Below are 17,563 nucleotides of genomic sequence, written 5' to 3'. Positions count from 1 at the left end.
GAGGTTATGCAGATGCTAAATAGCTGCTGGGTTATTAATAAGCAATCAAGAAAGAAAAATGAACAAGCCAACAAAATAAAAAATAGCTTTGGACATTTCCCTGAGAGGCAGAGGCAGAGGCAGAATCAGTTGAGCTGGTATTCCATTTGCCTTGCCTGTGAGACCATGCACTTTCTCTGTACTCTCCGGTTTCGCTCGCTTCCAACATGCAGATATACGAGGCAGGGCTTCTGCAGACAGCCACCACTTCCACAAGACACAGCTGTTCCATTCCCTACATGCTGTTATCCTGGACTATTAACTGAATCAAAGGTCTCATGTAAAAATACGTGATCATGTAATTAAGGATTTCATCCCTAGAAGTATGCTTTAAAAGCCAAAGTAAGATTATATAGTACATCATATAATCACCCCCACCAAAATGCATAAGCTTTTTAAAAGCAAACAAAAAACCATTCAATTATGGAACCATACGGAAGGAGAGGAGCGGACCCAGTTTCCATAAGCAGGGAATGGGTCGTGGAGTCAGTCCGGGGCTCCTGGGCTCTTGCTGCTCCATCCTCCTGTTAGAACAGCGTTGGCTGGGTCTTCCCACCGCCCCCACTCAAAAGGCCTCCTTCCTCTCAGAGGCTGAGGGGAGAAAACTCTGCTTCAGCAACAACTCTGCCTGCCTGTTCTTCACTTCAGAAACAGAGAATCTTATTTTCCCTATAACTACCAAAGCGCTTATCAGAAATAACCGATTAGAAAACCAGACAAATGCTTTCAAAGAGAGTAGTGCTTTTATTTCCGCATAAGGAGGTGGAAAATTTATCTGATACTTTGTGACTTGTCAAAAATACAAACACAAGACTTAGTCCCTTTTATGCAGCTGTGAATGGCACAGTAATTCTCTTCCAAGAGACGAACAATCATTCCAATGTATATTGCTGCCTATGGTTAAAGTAAATGACTTACAGTGTAATTGCCAATACCAAATATGCTACTTAGAGATGAAATTAGTTTTACAAATTGAAAGCTGCGTAGTTGGAAAGAACATGGTGCTGATTATATGAGTCCTAGTATACACAGGAGGAACTGTAGTAAAACTGTTACCTGAAATGATGATTAGGAAGGTTAAAACAGAGTCTGAAGTTACCAACTAACTCTTACCACTGACTGTCATGTCTGTCCTATCACAAGTTATACTGGATAATAGTCTGTCACACGGAACCTGATCCAGCTGCCTTGTTTTGTCTGAGTAACAAGTACAGAATCAAATCACACATACCCTAGGCTCTCTGCACTTCTGCCTGCCAGAAGTAGCAAATATTGCTCAGTAATATGTTTGACTACACCAAGACATTAAAGGTGTTCAGTATGTATTGATGACATGTGTTTGACAGTCACAGCACAAATGCTGTGTACGCTGAGCAAAGTGCAAACAAAATAGCTAAAAATATACAATATGAATAAAGACCTGAGAGAAGTTGGCTAAAATATGCTCCTGTATTGTTGTTGATACCATTTTTAAGAGTAACTGTACTGGCTTGTCTTAAAATCAATAAAAAGATTTAGTTAAAAAAATATATGTATTCACATGAAGGATGTACATTTGAATTTAAAAAAGCAACACGTATTTCCCTTTCAGATGACAAAGAACTATTAACTTCCTTACTAATAGGTGTACGTCAAAATTTCATCTAATTTCTTGCCATATGAATTCAGCCTGCACAAACTAACAAAATGGATCTTTAAAAAGCACCTATTTCTATTACGTATTCTCCTGCTGCCCTCTTTGATTGTGTGAACTAGCTGGTCTTGAATCATGAGAAACTGCTACTATGACAGATGGTCCCATTTTACCATATAAAATTTCTATTAGCTACCTGTTTTGCCTGTGGCAAGAAAGCCTTGGCTTAATCTTGAATGAGTCCCTTTAACATGGATTAACTCTTTCAAGTTTAAATATCATCCCTATTAATAAGCATAGCTGCATGTTAAACTGTCAGTAACTGAAGAAAAGAGATTTCTCTAGGCCTTGTGTATCCAAACCTAATGGAAAACACCTGTCAGTATGAAAGTGTACTGCTCACATTCTCCTCCCTATGGTAACTGGAAGAGACAAACAGCAAATGGCTTTGAGTTACTCAGAAGAGACAAAGTAAATTAATATTTCTTTGGTAGGTGATGAGGAAATCATCCTTCTGATCTCCCCACACAGTGAGTTGTGAAACTCTGCTGCACTTCTGCATCCCAATCCCAGACCAAGTCTCCAGCTGTTCTTGGATAAATATATTTAAGTGCAACTCTTCTCTTTCAAGAAATGTCAGGACAGTGTTGTCTGGGAGCCACATGCAGATCCCCAAGTTCTCCAGCTGCTTTCACCTTGAATCATGGAGGTTGCAGCCTAAAGAAACTATAGATCTTCATGCACCATACTCTGGGGACTTGGATCAAGATGGAGAACTGCATGCAGAGATTGGAAGCCTTTCTGAGCCACATTGCTATCATAAAGACATGACAAAGGTGGTGAGAATGTCCTTGACCGATGCTACCCATGAGTGACCCTCAGGCTGCAAGCTGCTGTGGCTGTCAGTTTGGCCATCCCTATTTCTGAAGATCCATGGGAGAGCCTACTTTTCCAGGAGAGAACGCTGCAAAGCTTGTTGAAGCTCTGCATCTTCCTCCTCACGGCGCCGTTTCTCCTGCTCCTCCTGTTCTTTGACAGACAACTCCATGGCAAGCTGCAAGTCTTTGTCAAAACTGGAAGGCACGACAGGGGTGCTGGAGTGTGGATTACTTGTGAGATAGCTCTCCTGCAGTGCCCTGGTGAGAGAAACAAAGTTCCAAGAGACATATATCCCACTTTTAATTCATTTTTTTCCCTATAATGGAGTCTTTCCTTGCATTCTCTCCAAGAGAGTTAACAGCAAATAGGCTCCTTTACTGAAGGAAAAGGAAGCAATTGCTAGGACAATGACAGAAAGGAGCATGTTCTAGGAGTCATAAAGTATCCAATCCAAAATCCATTTCTCTCTGAAAGTGCCACATGGTGATGGCTCAGTTTCCAGCAGGCCTCTTAAAGCATACACACCTCATTTATAAGCAGAACCATCTGCCAGTACACAATAGGCAGGAAGATAACATTTTTAAGGCATGCACAAAATATTTCTCTCTTCCTCTTGCAAGCACAAACCGCATATACCGCAGCCTGTTTTCAGAGGGTCAATAGAAATTTGCTCCTCAGTTTATATAGAACACACAACTTGTATTTAGATAGAAACAAAACATTTTCTTTAAGTGTCAAATATTTAGAAAGAAACAAAACATTTTCTTTAAGTGTCAGTATATCTGAATCAAAATGTCCTGTTAAAGGTACTGCATTAGCAGCTGTTGCAAGGAAAGTAAAGAACCTTGAACTCTCTTAAAAAAGTAAAGAGTCTTTGGTTTTGAAAGTGATCATGGTTTGAGCAAAGAAAAACTCCAGTCCTAACACTGAGCTACCAAAGCCAAATTCTGTTATACATGGAAACTTTGCTGTATGTTCTTGCTTCTTAAACCTGTTAACATAAGCTGCATCACAAAGCAGGTATCTGGGCATCTAGTCTTGCAGCCTCAAGTGCTTAGGCTTTCTGATATTTACATACAGAAGTATAGCATTCCTTTGCACTGCTTTCCACACTGACCCATGGGTTTGGCATGACAAGTTTAAAAATTTTAGATAAATTAAATTAAGTTACCTCTGATACTGTATATTAAATTCCGGTGAATAAGCAACTGCTCCATTGGAGTGCATTCCCAAAGCTTCCTGGAGGAAAAGATACCACCATGATTAACTGATCTACTATGTAATTCATATATATGAATTTCTAAGTCACATATGACTTTTATTGATGCTTACTGTGACCCATTTTGGAAGTTTCAAAAGAACCTTCAAGGAAGATAAACACTCTCAAACTCCTTTCCCACAATTTTTTGCAAAGACTCACAAAGGAGATATATATACACACACGCACCTTGGTACAGATTCAGAGATGAATCCTCCTACACACAGTTCACATACAAATATTTTAAGATACTGCTTTGCCGCACAATACAAAGGTGATTGAACAGGCCACCATGTCACTTTTCATAAGTCAAACCCAGGCCTGATGTTATACTTCATCTGATGAAAGAACAGACACTGAAAAGCTGGCTGCTCAGACTTACTTTATTTGCAGCAGACTCGAACAAACTCTGCTGAATGGCAAACTGCATTATCTCATTATCTTCATCTTGCACATGCATGTTTCTGCCATCATCTTGAACATGGTAAGATTTGGGGATCTCAAACACAGACTGGTCAACCTCAAAATTAGAGCCTGTACAAACCAGAAACATACATACAGCCACTGCACACTTACTGCTTGTTAACACAAAACTCAGTTATCGAAGCCCATCTGCATTTAATTTAATAAATGAAAACCAACCCCCAAAAAACTCAGACAAACCACCCATAAAAAGTATGTCAGAATGGGGAGCTACAAGTACTTTGCTGTCACCAGGTAGGGGAAAAACAGATTAACACTGATGCCAGAACGTTTTACAACCAGTAAAGCCAATATGTGGCACCAAAGAACTAAGCAGGCTGAACTGGATTTTGACAAGTTGGGAAGGAGTGGGGGAGAGAGCAAAGCAAGCCCACAAAAAATAAGAAGCAATGAAGTTGGACATCAGGAGGCGCTACTTCACGGTCAGGGTGGCTAGAGTCTGGAACCAGCTTCCAAGTGAGGTGATGCAGGCTCCCACCCTAGGGGTTTTTAAGAGGAGGTTGGATGACCACCTTACTGGGGTCATTTGACCCCAGTGCTCTTCCTGCCATGGCAGGGAGTCGGACTAGATGATCTGCTCAGGTCCCTTCCGACCCTAGAAACTATGAAACTAAGTGCAGCAAGCCACTTGCCAAGTCGCCCATTGACTACATAAACAAAACAGCTTATAACATGCACACAGAACAACTCAGCATTTATATCCAGTACTCCCCATTACCAATCCTGATAGTGCCTTAACACTACTTCACACAAACAGGTTCCACATTAGCAAGACAGGCAACAGCACTTGATTCCAAATCCAAAGGATTTTACACTCAGCAGAACAATCTAGAAAACATGCCAGGGCCAAAGTTCAGGCATCTCAGCAGGGCGTCAAGTGACAAACAGGGTTAATCAGTTTGGCAAACATACATTCCAGATACATAGGTATACTCATGCATTAGGCTTTCCAGATTGGTACAGACTGAACTACAGCTTACTGTAGTTTGAGCTTTTGTTCCATTCAGGTAACAGGTTTACTTTACCCCACACCACTATTTATAGGAAGTGCACAAAAGAAGCTATTGTGTATACCCACCACACTTTTACATTCCTTACCCAGATCACACTGATCACCTCCTGCAGCTTGCGATGAAGTTTTGTCAGCTGTCCTGCAACCATTGACATTTTCAAATGTAATTCGAGCATTCAGCACATGGAATAAGGGAATTTCTGTAAGGAGAAGTACAAGCTTTCTGTGAGAACATGTGGGGTCTGCTGCATCTTAGTTACAGCAGTATCAGCCATTTTTACACATTTAGCACATGCATTCCACAGACAATGAACTGCACATCAGTCCATGAGAAAGTCAAGTTAACTGGAGGCAGTCTCTCTCACACACTTAGTCTTGCACAAATGCAATTCTTGGACATCCACTATATTTCTGTGGAAGTTGGATAAAGTCTCTCCAATGTACCAGTTGCTGTTCATACTGCACTCTTGACAGAGACATGCCTTCACATCATTTGGAAACTGCAGCTAAGGCAAAATGCAGCAGTCTCTTTAGCAAGCAACATGTCCATGAAGAGAGCACCTGGTATTCTGCATCATGTCCTACAATGGATACTTGAATGAAGTTTACAGTTGTGTTTGACTTACGAAGCCGCAGTAGCTTAGGTCCTAAATCTCAAACTGCCTCCTAAGATTTTACAACATTTACAATATTTCACAACATATTAAAAGCACTTGGGCTAGTAAGAGGCTAACAACTGCTAATTCTTAGTGGCTTGTCTTTGCCTTTGGAATTCACTTCCCTGTGTAAACTTTCAAAGTGTGGATTTAATGATGATCAGTAAACATCAATATACAGTTCTCTGAACTGGTTGGCTTCTAAGATGCCACCCTGACATAGCTTCAGCCTGATTTCACACTAACCCAGCTAACTAGCTCACTCTACACTCTATCAGCATACATGGTAGGCTTGGCTATATTCCCAGATTTCCCAATGAAAACATTGGTCAGATGACAGGTGGCATTTTCAGGTGTCAAGTTCTGTCCAGTTTTTAATTCTTGTGTTGTGTTGGGAGGTTGTCAATGGTAATACATGGGAAAAGGCTGCTGAGCAGTACCAATTTTGACAGGAAATCCAGGTGGGAACTCCAAAGTGATGAAGTCTTTCAGTCTAGCAAAATGAGCACTAGTTCTGGCCATCAGATCAATGATTGGAGTGACCTGCTCCACAAGAGAAAGGGGGAACTCCTCACTCATCCACAACGTGGCTTTAAACCTGCAACAGAGTCGCATAGGAAGGCTTCAAGAAGGTTGGAACTTTTTTAACACAGCACAGCAAAATACCTAGCATTATCTGACAATACTTCTAGCATCTTGGAATGGATTATGAGGCTTTAGCACTAAATGGGTTTCAAGGCTGGAACCATTATTTTGTGTTAAGGGTGGGATTTTCAAGACATGTACAGTGTTAGCCCAACTCTGCTTCTACTGGCTTCGTGAATTAGGACAACTGAGCATATTTTAAAATGCCACCCTTAATTTATTCCCCACTTGGAGAAAAAAGGGGGAGTTTTATTCTAAAAATTCACACATCTTCTAAATGCAAATCAGCAGGAGATTCGGCAGGAAAACATAAAACAGTAAGCATTTAAGACAAGATTATTTCTCACTTTTGTGTTCTAATGGTGACTTCCTTGGGTCTTCCTATGTCTCTGTCTTTCAGCTCAAATTCTGGATCAAAGTATTCCTCCAGAGTAATGGCAGTTGGGTTGTTTATTGTGGCATACTCGGTGGTGAGATCCTGTAAGAATCAACCACCACAAACCTGGTAACTATTACAAAACGCATCAGCCTACATCTCAGATTCTAGAGCAGTAACTGGCAGCTGTGTAACACAGCTCTCCCTCCATTTAAATCAGTAATGACATGTGTACTTACAAAAACAGGTCAGATTAAACGAAAGCTCCAGATGAACAGGCACTTTCATCCAAAGTATAGATCTCAAAAAGTTTTACAGACAGGAGAGTCTGCTTCCAAATACATACTTTAGCTCATACATTATGAAGATGTAATACTGAAAGCTAAAAATTACCCAGTCTTATACGCATGTGCTAATGTTACCCACGCACACCATCTTGATGACACCAATCCGGTGATGGCACTTAAATCAATAAGAGATACATATGCCTTATATAAAAAAGAGTCAGGAAACAGAGCCATCCATTGGTAAGCCTAGTCCCTATTCACCTTATGCCTATACAGATATTAGAGCATCTTTATTAAGCATGATCAATAACATTAACACTACATACCCTGCAGAACCCCAGGACACTTCTCTCCTCTCAACATCCCCAAGAGTCAGTGTGCAGCTGTTAAAGCATTTATATCCCAAAGGCCATTTTTTCTGTTGTCTCTTACAGCAACAGGTGGGGCTCAAGGTACATCTACAGGCTGGCGTTTGAACTAATTAAGTTCCAGGACATGAAGGAAGAGGAAGGTTTTCCATAAGGCGCACACAACTCCCAGTAAGTCAGTTACTCAACACTGAAGGGATCTTCTTTGAAATCAATGGAAAGCCAAGCACTTTGCTCACCTGAGCCCCATACTCATGCTCCACTGTACCCAGGAAGGATTCCAGAGGGCTCCTGTCAGCTTAAGGAGAAAGAGGGGGGAAAAAAAACAAACAGGTTTATTGAAAATGGCACGTGTCACAGTAGTGCACAGGCACACACAAGACTGCAGGGCCAGGGAGGCCTTAGCTCCACAGGCAGAAGATGGTCTTGTTTATAGTGCTCATTCAAAGGACATTTTCAAGACCAGACAAGCTTCCTCTAAGCACTTTACTAGATAAACCCAAGAGCTAGTGGAGGGGGAACATGAGGGATACAAGACAAGAGCAGGAGAAGAGAAGAATTTCCAAAAATCACTATCAGAAGCCTGTATGACAACAAAACGTTACATCTTGTTTCCAGGAACCTATAAAGACTGTGCTGAGTGACAAGCAACAGGCATTTCCTACGCAAGGTTGCAAGCTGGCTTCTCTGCACCCTCCACTGTGATCTGCATAGGCACTCAAGAGTTAAAAGCAAAACCAAACTGGGCATCTTGCAACTTTAGCCAGTGTAAAGGGAAACTAGCATGAAGCAAAGGTATGACCAGGCTGTCAGGACAGGCAATAAGCAGAACAGATAATGCATGTGCAAACAGGGTTCCACCTTCTGGAGTTCAGACAAAAAGCTGAACCAAGTTTTCCAGACACTTGCTCCCATCAAATGGAATCAAGACTATGACAATAATCCTTATTTACATCAGGATTTACTTCAGAACCAGGTAAGAACCCCCACCTTCCCCAGCAGCCCAACCCTGTATTATTTGGCAGGGGAGGCTCAAATACAAGCAAGATGCTTTCATTAGCCAGGCTGATTACTGTACATGCTACCCAGTGCACAAAAGCAGCACAAGGTTCTGCTCAGTTTCAAGCCACCACTGGGAAAATTACCTTTGTATCTTTTCTTTTCCTCTTCCGTCAAATGCTCTGTTCGGATCCGCGTTACTACATTCACATTGTTTGCTGTATAGACCTTTTCATAAAAGAAAAGGAAAAAAATGTATAAAAGAGACCAAGAATAAAAGAAGGACATCTTTAAAGCAGCCCAAACACCAAAGACAAAACCTAAAAGAAACTGGGGGGAGAAGTAAGAAACTGCCCACCTTCACCATATCAGAGACCAGGGGGAAAGTGTCCAATGTGACTATTTAACTGATTCTTTTTCAGCTCTGAAGTGCAGAAAGTATTATGCGTTATGAATCCTGACAACAGTCCTGTGCTAAAACTGAATGAGACAGCCATCTGCTGGGCAGGCTGCTGGAATTACAAGAGACTATCTGGAATCACATGATAAAGAAACTAGTTGGCTCCAGACATTTCGGAACAATCCTACACCAACAGCAGTCAAATAAGTTTCCCCACTGATTTCAACTGGAATGCGACTGAGCCCTCTGCAACACTGGAGAGGCCTTAGCTCCTTGTAAACGGATTTCATGTTTATTTAGATTGACAACTGGACAGCTGCCTTGGCCTTAGTGATGAACTGCAGAATCCCCCAAGCCAGGGCCGCTTTGGAGGAAGGCAGGCTACGGAAGGTGCCTCAGGCAGAGCCACAAAGAATTTGAGATCCTCCACTTAGTGGTTCTGCAGGGTTAATAACAGTAAAATCTAGGTTTGAATCAAAGCAAAGCAGGCTCATTCAGTAAGATAATGTCATTTGTGTACGTCTTTGGTCATGCCAGACATTCAATGAAAGTTTGGTTTCACACGTCAGTTGAACAGTTAGACAAACCATTATATTAAAAGACAAACAAACCACCCCACTATCACGTTAGAAGAGAAGCAGGGTTGCAGAACCAAGCACTCAGAAGTTAGGAAACAAGAAAATTAAGGTTGCCTCTGGGTCTTAAGTTTGTTTTCTTGTGCATATGCCTCATGGTACATCCTTATTATGTGATCACATATGATCTCTCTCTCTGCACAGGACCCCACTTCATTCAGCGCATAGGCTGGAGGGTGCTCATCATATGTATCCCATGCCTGTTTTTATCCTCATCTTTCAGTATGTTACCTCCTTCCATGATTCATTGAGCATCATTCCCACTGGGCACTAAACAGAACTGTCTAAAGATCAGTGGTGCTCTCAGTGTAGTGCCCAATTTGTTTACAAACACCGGAGAAGTTCCCGTCCCATGCCTTGATGAGAGGGGTCTGTGTGGGTGTTATCATTATGTCTATTCATATGGACAAATAAACCAGAGATTAAAGTAAAACACCTTGACTGATTGTGTGTGTCCAATTTGGAAAAAACAAACAAGCTTCTCAAAGTATTTAGCAATTTACATATCCAGAGTACAGCTGATCATGTAACGAAAAAGCATGTCTTAATGCACATGCACAAAATAGTGAATTAAGGTCACGGAGGACCTGGTATTTCTAACTTCTGAGAAACTAAAATCAGAGCGGGGGGAAATTCCATCATATGGAAGCATGCTAACCTCCCCCAATATGGCTCATCAGAAAGACAAACTCTAGATCCATGCTGGTCTTATTCTATTAGAGCTACTGAAGGAATTTGTAACAGCAAAAGGCTGTTGTCTCGGGCATACCCCTAGTCAGGGCTAGCAATGACATTTTGCTAATGGGTTCTACTGCTTTTTGACACTGTGAGAATGCTGAGACTCTCCAGTAATAGCTGAGCTCTGCATTCTGGAGGGATCTTGTGATCACAGAGCCATTTGCCGACATCCCTCCCAGCCTCTCCCTGTCTCCTTTTGGCACTATCCCCACCTCCCAGCACTTGCTTCAATCCCCAACCACAGGCAAAGCTCCTGGGTATTTGGCATCCCATCTGAAATGTCTCACACTGTATCAGTTTGTGGCAAATCAAGGAGGTTGTGGACATTAAAGGAAGATTTTAAAGCTAAGATACTCAGGGAATATTGAACAATCACATTCACACTCCAATTAGCTTTCGACCTCTTAGTTGTACAGAATTGATTTTTACCTTTGCTTCATAACCATTTACACCTTCTGCTTTCTCTGTCCTCCATACCCAGAATCCAGATGTAGTTCTGATAAAAAGTGAACACCACAAGTATCTATATATAATTTGCCATGTCTATTTATCCTTCAACCCATGTTTTCTCTAATGATGTTTCAGCGAAACAGTGTTTGCAAGATACCAGACAAACAGCCCCAGAAAACAGGTACAAGAAACACAAACACCTTTCTCCAATCTAAGGCTGAAAAATGAGTCTGAGTCTATTTCTTTCTTATTCATATCTCCATGGAAGTGCAGAGGCTAATATTTAGCATGCTGACTGCAACAGGAAAGCTCGAGCCACAAGGACTTGGAGTTTCTGGATAGCATCACATTCTCTCCTGAGCCACTGAACAACTGTCAGAGTCAATGCTAGCTTAATTCTATCTGGCAACTTGCAGCTGGAAACTGGGAAGCCAGGCTGATTGCTGTCAGTAAGCCGTTGGGTGGTTTTCACAAACAATGTAAATGTTGGTGTGTCTAAAATTCACTGGCTTTTAGTGGGACTTAGGATTTGGAGGCTTTTTTGTTTTAATTTTATTTATTCCCCAAGTAGCACTCAAGGAAGAAAATCTTCACACATCCAACAGAATGAATTAATGAGCTTTGACAGCTGATCTTTCATACTGGTTGTAATTCTGCACCATGTTTTAATAAATACTTTTGCCTTGCAGTTAATCAATGTTCTTGCAGCAATACTTAAGTGTATTGTCATACCCTATAACGCTCCAAAAAGGTGCAGCACTGAACTAGCTCTTGTGCTTCTACTATCAAACTAGTATCCTCTCTATCAGTATTAGTACAGTTATTACTATCATTTACGTAGAACTAAACTAAAATCAATCAAGCTCAAAGTCAAAACTGAAGCTGTAAACCTTATTATTGGATACTCAACGTCAGCCCACAGACTGGGAAGTAGCAGCAGTGCTGCACGTATGGTTCATTCTTGCTGTGTTGGCAATTAAGTGTATATTTCTGAAACCAGAAGATATTAAAACTGGCCCCATTAATACAGAAATGCATGTGTTACAGTGCAAAAGGACGCTACACCAAATGGAAACAGTTTGCAAGGCCAGAAGTAAATGTTATGATTTTCAACTCATTTTTTACATAATGGAATATGCAGTTTAGGGTATTATTCTAGGTTACTTCCAAGACAATCTATTACAAGGTTCTTTTTTTTAAGTTATACTGCAAGCATAACCCTGCATAGGCGGAGGACTTGTTCATTAAGAAAAGCTTAAATATCTTACCTTTCAAAAGCAATGTTTTTTGTATCAAGGCAAGTATTAATAATAGGAGATGTAAGGCGTCTTTCCACATCCTTCCTTTTTGGAGTCATAGAGCCCAATGTCAAACGCTTCATTTGTTGGGAGATTTCAAAACGCTCTGTTGTGACAACCTTATCATCATGGTTTATCTCAATTAGCTCTGCCCAGCCTCCAGTATCTGTTGAAAGGATAGATATAATTGACTACAGATTTAACAAGCTTTCAGTAAAGAGGTGTCCAGGACACATTCAAGGGATGAAAGTGAAGATGAAGGAAACTTTGTCAGGTTTGCATTTGTCTGGGACAAGTGATAGATTTGTTTAAGTACCACTATGATCTTAGTAAGGATGGATGAGCAGAGTATGTAGGTGGCCAAGTCATTTTTAAGAGTAATATGAAAAGTAGAATTAAAAGACCCTAATAATGAACATTTGGGAAATACCTATATCTATATATCTATATCTATAATGTAACTGAATGCTTATTTCTGTGGTTCTAAAGTTAAGTTTTAATCTGATTTCCTATATTTGCTCCAGAAGAATTTGTTAAGGAAAATTCAGCCCTTCTGTTCTGCTCAGAAACTTGAAATGCCAGATGGAGCACTTCTCAGCATGAACAAGTCTTTGAAAGATGGGAAAATAAAGCTGAGCATTATAACACGTACTCTGAATAATATTGTAGGCCTCATGCTATCTGGCAGTCAATAAATGAGACAGGCTAAAAATACTCACCTTCTCCCTTGAAAATTAAACTACGTTTTCCTCGTTCCCAACTCATATTTTCAAAGCCTAATAACGTGATATCAACTCGAAGCTTGGCACCACTTTTCCAGATGCGGCAGATATCACTTGGACATACTCTGGAAACCAGTGGGACTATAAAGAAAAAGACAGAGAGATTCAAATATAAAAATCCTTAGCAGAAAAGAAAGGAGTAGGAGGATCAAACTCAAACCAGAAGTTATAGTCTTGATCCAGGAATTCCTTAAAGAAATGTTATGGCCTGCATTACACAAGAGGTCAAAGTAGATCATTGTAATGATCCCCTTCAGTCCCAAGAGTTATGAACCTCTGTCTTTTTTGGTTTGTTTTGTTTTTTGATACCTAAACAAAGAACAGAGGAACTATCAGAATCGATTCCCCACTTATGGTGAACATGCCAAGACATGAGACACTAAATAAAATAATTAATTTTAGCTATTTTTTTGTCCTCTGTCCAGCAATGGTGAATACTCAGTGGTTGGGAAGAAAGAGAAGTCACCCATAATGCACATAATCAGTTTTGCAATGGGAAGGAATAAACTGCTTCCTAAATTGGTTGGCACCACCACAATTTTTGCCTCATCACCTTACGTATGACAAAGCACTGGGACAGCTAAGTCCTTAGAAAAGCTTCAGCAACCACCAACACAAGTGTCATAGGGTTCAATTAAAAAAAGGCATTAAAAAAGATCTAACAGTTTATATAGCAGGAAAAATAGGCTGGAAATCTTTCATGCTTAACAAACTGAGAGAAAGGAAGAAAGTAAAGGTTCTACATACATATTTTCTTTGCAAATCTACTTTTTTACTTCAACAAGTCTGAAACTGGCATGCATTTCTACCAGTTACCAGAAGTAAGAGAGGTTGTAGAAGACACTTACCCCAACTAGTGAATTCCCATTTCATTTCCACGTAGAAGTCAGGAGTCTAATATAGAAATGGGTGTTTCAAATAACCCAAAAATGGAGAGAATATTAACTCAATATTTAGCTCTTACTTGTCATATACATTTAAGAAAGAAGAAACATTTGAGGCTGAGATGTCACTGACAACACTTGCAGTGAAATTTACCCAGAAAATACTTATCAGCACATTTAATCAAAAAAAGGTGGCATACAGACATTGTCCTGCAATAGTTTAACACTTTTCCACTGTACCCATCTTAGTTCCGTTACTACAGGTTTACATGGAGTTAACAGACAGGTAATTTTGAACTGAACAGCCCATCATCCTGACTTAAGATCAATTGATTCCAATCCCCAAGCTGATTTAAGTTAACTGACACCAAACTAACAGCTCCCATAGGGGCACTTGACCAGCCTGGAACTTGGTTTTCATTAAATATATACCTCATTAATCTTTTGGAGTAATTCAGGAACCCCTCCAAGTGTCATTGAGGTTTGCTGGTAGTCCCGATGCTGCAGAATCATGTGTACCATTTCTGGGTCTCCTGTGCTGACAGCCTCATGCAAAACTGAAAGAAACCCAAACACAGAGGTGGGTGCATTTTTTGCTTTTAGCCAAAAAGCAGAACTCCTACAACATGCATGTTGCAGACATGCCATGCAACAACCACGGTGACACACACACGGCCAGATTTCAGAGGTGCTGGGTTTAACGCAAAGGTTATTAACAGGCAAATTCCACTTCCAATCTAATCTCTTACCCGTCCATCCCTGGGCATTCTCTTTGGTAACATCTGCCTTGTGTCGAAGGAGGACTTTGGCAGACTCTATGTATCCCAAGGAAACAGCAAGGTGCAGCAAGGTCCGGCCTCGTGGATCCCGTTGATCAACATCCTGTTGAACAACCAAGAGGTAAATGGTGTTGAGACCATTCAATCAAACCCCCATCACCAGAAGACATTGAGGACAGATAATACGAAGCTTTTCAGCAATAAGCTACAATGGGTCAATATGCATTATGTATTCTTACAGAACCATTCATGGTTTGCAGTCACTTTATCTTACATGACTTGCTTTGATACCCCTGTTGAATTGCCTAATTCTCCTCTTAATAGCCTGGCTTTCACAGAAATACAATTGGAGTAGGACTGGATTCTTTTAAAGTGATTGGGAATAAGAGGAAAAGGGGGTGTTGGGAGGCAGAGAAAGCAGCCAGCTCTATATGAGGTTCCTCCCCCGTCCTGATCTTCAGGCACAATTTTTTCAGGAAATGGCAGGCTTCCATTCTCTGTACTTTGTAACTTTGATTTATTTAGTCACCAGTTAAAGTGGCCACTAGAGGGTATCATGACATACAACACATTAAATCAGCCAAAAATCACAGAAGTGAGTGATAGGCTATACAATGCACATTTTGTATAGCATTTAGTGAGAATATGGAAGTAAAATGACAATTAAAAGAGCATCAGTTTGACTGAGACACACAGGACAATGAAGAGTGAGTGCATTCTATACAAATCACTAAGAAATGCAACCACATGAGGCATAAATACCCAAAACATGCAAGCGCAACATACTCATACCTTACTTCTATTTTTCACTACTAGCTTTAGAGATCTGAAACAGAAGAAGATCAATAACTAAAGGAAAAGGGGAAAAGTCAATAGTGGAATAAGATAGGAATATTATGCAAATTGAAACGGTTATCTGACAGCATTAAGTCTGAAACACCACGATCAAAGAGTAAGGAAAGTTTGAATTATAGCATCCTCATCTCTCACTGCTGTGATTAAGTACAGCAGCCCTTACAATGTTCGCTCAGTTTCTCCACGCTGTAGTGCCTAATCCAGTGAAAACAAGGATTCTGGATCAGTTACCTTCATTTCCCTTCTGCTGTTAACTTGTAACTGTGCACTGCATTAGTCATTTCATGTGGCTGGCTAGAGTTTCCTTCAGTACCTCTGCAACACACAGCACATCTGCCCCATACAAGAAGCAGTTTGCCCAGAGGATGCAGAAGTAACATCTTTGATTTAAAGAAGACACTTCAAGCTTAGTGCATGTCTTCTCTCCCTTCCTTTAAATGTAGTCCATTTACTTGCACTGTAGAGCACTGGGGGCAGGAATCAGGACCTTCTTACATTGCCATAATTACAATGATGCAAATCACTGAAATAAACTAGTGCTAAAATATTCCCAGTTAAGGTACAACTGTTTAAAAAATGGTAACATTATTTTAATAAAGATTTAAACATAAAGAAACAAGCACCCTAACCAATGTGCCAGTAAAAGAAATATTGCAGACAGACTGAAGATTATAAGAATTAGAGATACAGTACACAGCATCCTAAAGATTCACTCAAAGAAAGAAAAAGACGACCTAAGCAAGCTTTACATAAATTTTAGCATTTCAGAACGCACCAGCAAAAGTGCAGCCAATCATCCTAATTAGCATCACAAGGTGACACTGTCTGACACTCGGTGCATGGACCCACTGTATGAGGAACAATACAATTAACAGGCTATGTGTCTGCCAACTGGTGCCCTGTGCCATGAATCCCAGCTGTTTAGCTGTGTATTAATAAAGTATCTATCACCACAGGATCTCAGTATTTGGAGCTGCACTGGAATTCAGTAATAGCAATATCTGAACTCAACAACTGGATTATTTCAACTGCTTGGGCTCTGATGCAGATTTCAAACCCATTTCTGTCTTTATTTGAATGCTAACATTGTGCCCACTTTACACCTGCCCTACCGGATTTGGGTGGTTTAAGACGATCACGTATGTTTTGTCACCGAAGCAAACATACTTAGCTATTGAGACCCTAAGTCTCCACCTGGAAAACTCAAAGAACTATGCTTGAAAAAGGGATGTTTGTATTTTAACATGCAAGGACTACTGACTTTGCAAAACAAAAATCATAGCACCTATCAGTAGAGGGGAGGACAGAGAATGATTCAAGAGTATACAAGGAAAACAGAAGCAGTTTTCAATGAGCTACTGGTTCCCTGGACATGCCATCCTGAGGAAAAGAAAAAAGGTTTTGCTCAGGTCCCGGCAGACCCATCGCTGTGCAGGGCTCTCTCTCCCAGCCTGGTGGTACTCTCCCAGCAGACAGCATTAAGGCCTATCACATCTGCATGTTTTTGGCTCCAGTTCCAAGCCCAACCCCTCCCCCCCCCAAAGATAAGCAGACAGCATTTAACAAGTTCAGCGATATCTCTGCAGACATACTCTCTGTGTCTGTCCATAACAGCCCCTTCTCATCACCAATAAGCAACTGCAGAAGCTGCATCAGCAGCCCCAACAGCTCGACGGTCACACGCATCGGTAAGCTACCCGGCCGCGTCCTCCGGGCTGGTCCGTCACAGGACCCTTTCGAGACTACCGGGGGGCCTGGCCCCCGCATTACCTGCTCTCGTAGCTCCGCATCCAGCCGCCGGTAGTCGTTATTCCACACCAAGACGTGCAGGGGGTACTTGCTGCTGGCTTTGCCCAGAGAACTCATCCTGCTGCCTGGTGCTCCTGAGGGCCCTGCTCTCCCCTGCTTCAGATCCCCAGCCCTGGCCAGGGGGGCAGACACCCTGCCTGCACCTACCTCCCCAAACACATGCACCCAGGCCCCTCAGCCTCAGCACCCCCACACTTCAGGCACCCTCAGAGACCCCTCCCCTCACAGTTCAGGCACCCTCAGATAACACCCCCCTTAAGGCAACCTCCCCCTGCCTCAGGCACCCTCAGAGCCCCCC

At 41.3% G+C, this 17,563-nt stretch overlaps 1 protein-coding gene across 1 annotated transcript; it reads right to left on the bottom strand.

Moving 5' to 3' along the window:
• Window positions 1-760: 760 nt before the first annotated feature.
• Window positions 761-17,472, bottom strand: ANKRD13A (ankyrin repeat domain 13A). Its single transcript, XM_019507337.1, has 15 exons — window positions 17,227-17,472; window positions 14,572-14,704; window positions 14,255-14,379; window positions 13,787-13,832; window positions 12,876-13,019; window positions 12,127-12,322; window positions 10,838-10,904; window positions 8,782-8,863; window positions 7,876-7,934; window positions 6,953-7,083; window positions 6,401-6,558; window positions 5,391-5,504; window positions 4,192-4,343; window positions 3,723-3,790; window positions 761-2,808 (listed from the first exon to the last, which is right to left on the bottom strand). The coding sequence occupies exons 1-15, from the start codon at window positions 17,320-17,322 to the stop codon at window positions 2,616-2,618; spliced, it is 1,764 nt and encodes a 587-aa protein (XP_019362882.1). The 5' UTR covers window positions 17,323-17,472; the 3' UTR covers window positions 761-2,615.
• Window positions 17,473-17,563: the final 91 nt, after the last annotated feature.

This window comes from Gavialis gangeticus, unplaced genomic scaffold (genome assembly GCF_001723915.1).
Source record: "Gavialis gangeticus isolate Ggan-Ray unplaced genomic scaffold, GavGan_comp1, whole genome shotgun sequence".
In the NCBI taxonomy this organism is placed as follows: Eukaryota; Metazoa; Chordata; order Crocodylia; family Gavialidae; genus Gavialis; species Gavialis gangeticus.
The sequence above is the reverse complement of the archived record's forward strand: the minus strand, read 5'-3'. Positions and strand labels throughout refer to the sequence as shown.

Bases quoted from the DNA above. Each gene is read 5' to 3' on its own strand.
- ANKRD13A (XM_019507337.1), bottom strand. From the start codon at position 17,322: ATGAGTTCTCTGGGCAAAGCCAGCAGCAAGTACCCCCTGCACGTCTTG. The intron at 14,705-17,226 runs GTAATGCGGGGG...GTTGTTCAACAG, and splicing joins ATGCGGAGCTACGAGAGCAG to GATGTTGATCAACGGGATCC. The intron at 10,905-12,126 runs GTAAGATATTTA...ACTTTTTATCAG, and splicing joins AAAAACATTGCTTTTGAAAG to AACTACATCTGGATTCTGGG.